The sequence below is a fragment of the Rhinopithecus bieti genome, unplaced genomic scaffold (assembly GCF_001698545.2).
Source record: "Rhinopithecus bieti isolate Rb0 unplaced genomic scaffold, ASM169854v2 scaffold_7888, whole genome shotgun sequence".
Taxonomy (NCBI): domain Eukaryota; kingdom Metazoa; phylum Chordata; class Mammalia; order Primates; family Cercopithecidae; genus Rhinopithecus; species Rhinopithecus bieti.
The window spans coordinates 1,539,733-1,546,403 of record NW_016805944.1 but is presented as its reverse complement, the minus strand read 5'-3'; the positions used below and the strand labels follow the sequence as shown (position 1 = coordinate 1,546,403).

General features: G+C 59.3%; 1 protein-coding gene across 1 annotated transcript; it reads left to right on the top strand.

Moving 5' to 3' along the window:
* The first annotated feature begins 4,565 nt into the window (after positions 1-4,565).
* Positions 4,566-6,662, top strand: PPM1N (protein phosphatase, Mg2+/Mn2+ dependent 1N (putative)). Its single transcript, XM_017874360.1, has 3 exons — positions 4,566-5,504; positions 6,040-6,157; positions 6,553-6,662. Exons 1-3 carry the CDS (start codon positions 4,566-4,568, stop codon positions 6,660-6,662), a joined length of 1,167 nt encoding a protein of 388 aa, XP_017729849.1.
* Positions 6,663-6,671: the final 9 nt, after the last annotated feature.

The following is a 6,671-nucleotide window of genomic DNA, read 5'->3' as shown; positions in this document are numbered from 1 at the left end:
TGGCGGCCCTGGCGCGCGCCAGCGCATGGCGTCTTCTCTGGACCGCGGTTGCAAGAAAAGGAGGAGGGAGAAGGAAGGGGAAGAGAAGAGGAGGATGAGGAAGGAAGGGCGCCGGGCCCTCGATGCGGCCTTCGGTCTTCTGGTTGACGAGGCCGCGCCCTGCGCCCAGGGCCGGCCCGCACGGGTGGCCTGAGGCGTCTTGGGGCCCCTGGCGCTTCGGTGGCGAGGCGCAGTCGGCAAGGCTGGCGGCGCGCGCATGGAGGATGGGCTCACGTGCACCTTGGCGTTTCGTTACCGGTCTGCCCCCGGGGCTGGGCCTTGTTTGCCGTCGCTCGATCGGCCACGGTGGGGGCCTCGAGCTGCCCCGCTTCGGTGCACGGCCCATTGCCGACCATGTGCTCGAGGAGGGCTGGGCCCCCGGAGCCCTAGCGAGCCCGAGGGCCCTCGCGGCGAGGCGCTCGCAGAGGCCTTCTTGAGCGGCCGACAAGCCGCCCCTGCGCCGCCTCTGGCCCCGCGTGGAAACAGGTCGGCTCCACGGCCGTGGCGTTGCTGGTCTCCCCGGCGTTTCTGTACCCTGGCGCACTGCGGTGCTCCGCGCGGTGCTGAGGGCCGGCGCTGGCGCCCGTGGCCTTCAGCACAGAGGACCACCGGTCCCCGTTCGAGCCCGGGAACGGCCGCGGCAGAGTCCACGCCCCGCTGCGGCACCATCCCGCGCCGCCGCGTCCGAGGGCTGCTCGGCCGTGTCGCGAGCCGTTGGGCCCCCGACTTTGCCTACAAAGAGGCTCCAGGGAGGCCCCCCCCCGATGCTAAGGCAGCGTCGTCTCTGCGGAGTGCCTGAGGTGGCGCGCACTGGCAGCGTCCAGGCTGAGGAGCGAGTTCATTGGCTCCTGGCCTTCTGATGGCGCGTCTGGGACACTATGTCTGGTGGCGCCCTGGCGGACTGGTGCTTCGGCCAAGCCCTCCGCTGGGTCTCGGCCCCAGATGCTTCCTCTGCGGCGCAGCTGTTGACCACGTGCCTGTGGCAAGGTCCTGGGGCGTGGCGTGGTATCTTTGAGGCCTGGTGCAGCAAAGGGAGAAAGCCTCCGGGGTTTTGGGAGGAGGGGCCTTTGATGCAGAGGCCAACACTAAAGCTAGAGGAGGGGATGGGGGCCTCAAGCGAAGGCGTCGGCCGTGAAGTGGCGCAGGGCCAAAATACAAGAGAGCGGAGCCCGAGGGATGTTTCTGAGGCAGGAGGGGAACGAGTTACGGTGGAAGGGATTTAAGAGAAAGGCTTGTCTCTTTGGAATGTGGGCGATTCTGGGTCGTAGGAGCGCGAGGGCCTGAAGTATGATAGTGCTGGAGGCGTGGAAGAGCAGGTAACACATCAGCGGCCCTGCGAGCTCTAGGGAAAGGTGCATATCTCTCAATAGCGGAGGGCCTAGACCGGGTGGGTTGGTCCGCAGTAGGGAGAGGAACTGGCAGGTGCTGTGAGCACAAAGAAGGGGTATAACCAGAATGAAAGTGGGGGACTTGAAGCTTAGGGATTGTTGGGAACTCTGCCTTCGATCTCCCCCACCGGGCTCACGGCGTTTTTCCCAGCCGGCTTCAGGGCAGGCTGGACAACATGACCATGCATCATGGTCTGGCTGTCCCCGGGCCCGTAGGCCTTCTGAGGAGGTCGATCAGGGGAGGGGCCGCACTGGAGGCGGTCCAGCCTGGCCGGCAGAATCCGCTGTGAGCAGGGCTCCGCGGGGCCAGCTTGGGGGGTGGTTGGGCAGCGAAGGCTCTGCCATAACTTCTTTCTTTTTTTTTTTCTTTTTTTTTATTTTTTGTAGATGGAGTCTTGCTGCTGTTGCCGAGGCGGTAGTGCAGTGGCACGCGAAGCATCAGGTGGGCAATTCTTGGCTGCGCCCGTGCCAATCTCCACCTTCCTGGTTGAAGGCAGGATTCTCGCTGCACCCCCACCCACCTCTCCTGCTCAGCCTCTCTTGAGTAGCTGGGAATTACAGGGCGTGCACCACCACACCCAGAATAATTTTTGTATTTTTAGTAGAGAACAGGGTTTTCCTATGTGCCAGGCCTGGTCTCAACTCCTGGCCTCTAAGTGATTCCGGCCGCAGCCTCGGCCTTCCCAAAAGTGCTGGGATTAGCACGCTTCCTGCGCCACTTGTGCCCAGCCTAACTCTTGACCCTTTCTCAGAACTGTGGTGCCTCTGCTCAGGAGCCCGCCCAGCCTGACACCCAGTTTTCTCAGGACTCTGGCCTGCAGAGGACATCCCCAGATTTTACCTCCTGTGAGGGCTGGACTGCAAGTGAGTTGGGGTGAGGAAGGGTGGGGTGGAGTGGGGGTGGGGTGGAAGGAGGAGAGTCCCCTCCTGAGGGCCTTCCTGTGCTCTCCAGGGCCACTGTCATTGCTGAAGCTTATTCTCAGATCTGCCAGGTCTCAGAAGAGTGCAGAGTGGTAAGGATTCTGTGTTCTCCAATGTTTCTCTTAGGAGAGGATCCCCCCACCACTCTTAGTGACAGGGAAATTGAAGCCAGTGAGGATAAGGGATTTGCCTGATATATTTTATTCCTCTTTTCTCTTCTCTTTATTTCTTTCTTTTTCTTCTTTCCTTCCTTTCTTTTTTTCTTTTCTCTTTCTCTTTTTTTTGAGACTGGGTCTTGCTATGTTGCCTAGGCTGGTCTCAAACTCCTGGGCTCAAGGGATCCTCCTGCTTTGGCCTCCCAAAGTGCTGTGATTACAGGTGGGAGCCACTGCAACCCAGCCAGCTTGCTATATTAATACATTCCTACTCCCAGCCCTGAAGCATTGTGCAAGGCATGATGAGGAAGACGCAGATGCAAAGAAGAGACTGTGATTTCCCTCCAAGAAATGCGGACCTGCAATGCTCTACATTGCCCAATCAGCCCAAGTGCTTCCCACATCCAAGAATAAGATGGAAACATTCAGGGAATGCTAATGACTAATTCTAAGACCTGGATGCACAGCAGATACCATCAGGACATATATGAGTATGGTCCAGGTCTTAGACGAAAGAAGCTGTAATGGGGCCCAGATAGCTAAGGAGAATTCGAAGATATCCAAAGAGGTAGTGGTGGACTAGGGCATGGAGTGGGATCAGGGAAGAAATGGAAGGGAGAAATCTGAGTTTAGAGCCCCAAGGCCTTTTNGGGGCCGCGGTGGGAAAGGCACTGCAGCGCGCGGTCGGGGGCGGGGCCAGAGGATGGGCGGGGCGGTACCAGAGGGAGGGCGAGGGGCGGGGAAACGCCGAGGAGCAGGCGGAGAGGCGTGGCCTTCTTACTAAAGGGGCGGAACCAAGAGGGTGGGCGACAGTGCCAGGAAGGAGTGGAAAGCGGCCTGAAGGGCGGGGCCTAGACCGCAGAGGGCGCAGCGTTTAGGGGAAGAGGGGCCGAGGCTTGGAGTCGGGCGAGGGACATGGGAGAGGATGGTGAAAGAGCCTTGGCAGAGAGGATGGGAGCGTGGATCCCTGAGTGTGTTGGGGTGGAGCTAGAGGTGCCATTGAAGAGGGGGTGGAAAGATTCTAATGCTCTGAGGTAGGGTCCGAGCCTAGATTTGCAGAGGGAGCGAGAAAGGGGGCCGAAAGAAACAATTCAGAAACTTTTGCGGCACGCAGAGGCGCTCAAACATGGGCGGGGCCAAAGCAACGGGGAATTATTCAAATATAACTGGGTGGGGTCGGATTCCAGGCAATTCCAAGTCTGCGAAAATTAGAAGGGTCTGGAGCTGTGTGCGTGAATCCTGGATGGGTGGGGCCTGGAAGAGAAAATAGCTGAAGCCCCAGAGGGGAGGGGTCGAACTAAAAAAAGTAAAGAAAAAGAAATATATATATATATAGTTTTTGAGACAGGGTCTCGCTCTGTGGCCCTGACTGGAGTGCAGTGATGCCATCACGGCTCACTGCTGCCTCGACCTCCTGGGTTCAGATAATCTTCCCATCTAAGCCTCCTGAGTAGCTAGGATCACAGGTGTGTTCCACCGCGCCTGGCTGAATTTTAATTTTTGTAGAGACGGGGTCTCGCTATGTTTCCCAGGCTGGTCTCAAACTCCTGGGCTTAAGCAATCCGCCTGCCATGGCCTCCCTAAGTGCTGGGGTTACAGGCGGGAGTCACCGCGCCCGGCCAAGTATGGTATTTACAGGTTTTGAGGCTGGGGGCTGTACCACCGAGGCGGGAGGAGCTTGGATTGGGTGTTGTGTTGAGAACACAGATTCTAGAATTAGTTTCCCTGTAACACCTGTTACTTCTGTGACTCTGTTTCTTCTTTCATCTGTAAGCTGGAGATGATGATGTATAACAGCGTGTGACACATTAGTACTATGTGATAGTTTGCTACTGATACAGTATTATCTTTTTTCTTTTTTTCCTGATTCAGATCCCAAACCCCGCTTTCTAGGTGCAGGAGAGAGGAGACCCAGAAGTGTAATTCCTTCTAGTGACCCGCCTAAAGAGGGTCAAAGGACAGGAAGGAGATTTAGATGGTTTAAAATCTCATAGCGGAGGGGATTAATGGAGGGGGCGGGCAGGTGTACAGGGTGGAGCCTTCCTGATCCCAGGGCTGAAGGATGGCGGCCCTGGCCCGCCAGCTGCAGCGTCTTCTCTGGACCGCTTGCAAGAAAAAGGAGAGGGAGAAGGAGGGGGAAGAGGAAGAGGAGGATGAGGAGGAGGGGCGCGGGGCCCTCGATGGGCCTCGGTCTCTGTTGACAGCGCCGCGCCGCGCCCAGCGGCCGCACGGGGGTGCCGAGGCGTCTTGGGGCCTGCGCTTCGGGGCGAGCGCAGCGCAAGGCTGGCGCGCGCGCATGGAGGATGCTCACTGCACTTGGCTTTCGTTACCTGGTCTGCCCCCGGGCTGGGCCTTGTTTGCCGTCCTCGACGGCCACGGTGGGGCTCGAGCTGCCCGCTTCGGTGCACGCCATTTGCCAGACCATGTGCTCGAGGAGCTGGGCCCGGAGCCTAGCGAGCCCGAGGGCGTGCGCGAGGCGCTGCGCAGAGCCTTCTTGAGCGCCGACAAGCGCCTGCGCTCCCTCTGGCCCCGCGTGGAAACAGGCGGCTCCACGGCCGTGGCGTTGCTGGTCTCCCCGCGGTTTCTGTACCTGGCGCACTGCGGTGACTCCCGCGCGGTGCTGAGCCGCGCTGGCGCCGTGGCCTTCAGCACAGAGGACCACCGGCCCCTTCGACCCCGGGAACGCGAGCGCATCCACGCCGCTGGCGGCACCATCCGCCGCCGCCGCGTCGAGGGCTCTCTGGCCGTGTCGCGAGCGTTGGGCGACTTTGCCTACAAAGAGGCTCCAGGGAGGCCCCCCGAGCTACAGCTCGTTTCTGCGGAGCCTGAGGTGGCCGCACTGGCACGCCAGGCTGAGGACGAGTTCATGCTCCTGGCCTCTGATGGCGTCTGGGACACTATGTCTGGTGCTGCCCTGGCGGGACTGGTGGCTTCGCGCCTCCGCTTGGGTCTGGCCCCAGAGCTTCTCTGCGCGCAGCTGTTGGACACGTGCCTGTGCAAGGTCCTGGGGGCGTGGCGTGGTATCTTTGAGGCCTGGTGCAGCAAAGGGAGAAAGCCTCGGGGTTTTGGGGAGGAGGGCTTTGATGCAGAGGCAAGAGTAAAGCTAGAGGAGGGGATGGGGCTCAAGCGAAGGGCGTGGCGTGAAGTGCGCAGGGCCAAAATACAGGAGCGGAGCCTGAGGGATGCTTTGAGGCAGGAGGGGAGAGTTAGTGGAAGGGATTTAAGAGAAAGGGCTTGGTCTTTTGGAATGGGGCGATTCTGGGTCGTAGGAGCCAGGCCTGAAGTATGATTAGTGCTGGAAGGTGGAAGAGCAGGTAAACATCAGAGCGGGCGGAGCTCTAGGGAAAGGGCATTATTCTCTCAATAGGGAGGGCCTAGGACCGGGTTTGGTCCCAGTAGGAGAGGACTGGCAGGTGAGTGGGACATGAAAGAAAGGGGTATAACCAGAATGAAGTGGGGGACTTGAACTTAGGGATTGTTGGGAACTCTGCCTTCGATTCTCCCCCACCGGGCTCCGTTTTCTCCACCGGCTTCAGGGCAGCCTGGACAACATGACCTGCATCCTGGTCTGCTTCCCCGGGGCCCCTAGGCCTTCTGAGGAGGCGATCAGGAGGGAGCTCGCACTGGACGCAGCCCTGGGCCGCAGAATCGCTGGTGAGCAGGCTCCGGGGGCCCAGCTGGAGGGGTGGTTGGCCAGCGAAGGCTCTGCCATAACTTTTTCTTTTTTTTCTTTTTTTTTTTTTTTGAGATGGAGTCTTGCTCTGTTGCCCAGGCTGGAGTGCAGTGGCACAATCTTGGCTCACTGCAATCTCCACCTTCCTGGTTCAAGCGGATTCTCCTGCCTCAGCCTCCTGAGTAGCTGGGATTACAGGCGTGCACCACCACACCCAGATAATTTTTGTATTTTTAGTAGAGACAGGGTTTCACTATGTTGTCCAGGCTGGTCTCAAACTCCTGGCCTCAAGTGATCCGCCCACCTCGGCCTCCCAAAGTGCTGGGATTACACGCTTGCGCCACTGTGCCCAGCCTAACTCTTGACCCTTTCTCAGAACTGTGTGCCTCTGCTCAGGAGCCGCCCAGCCTGAACACAGTTTTCAGGACTCTGGCCTCAGAGGACATCCCAGATTTACCTCCTGGGGGAGGGCTGGACTGCAAGTGAGTTGGGGTG

Bases quoted from the DNA above. Each gene is read 5' to 3' on its own strand.
- PPM1N (XM_017874360.1), top strand. From the start codon at position 4,566: ATGGCGGCCCTGGCCCGCCAGCTGCAGCGTCTTCTCTGGACCGCTTGC. The intron at 5,505-6,039 runs GTCCTGGGGGCG...CACCGGCTTCAG, and splicing joins TGGACACGTGCCTGTGCAAG to GGCAGCCTGGACAACATGAC. The intron at 6,158-6,552 runs GTGAGCAGGCTC...ACCCTTTCTCAG, and splicing joins CCTGGGCCGCAGAATCGCTG to AACTGTGTGCCTCTGCTCAG.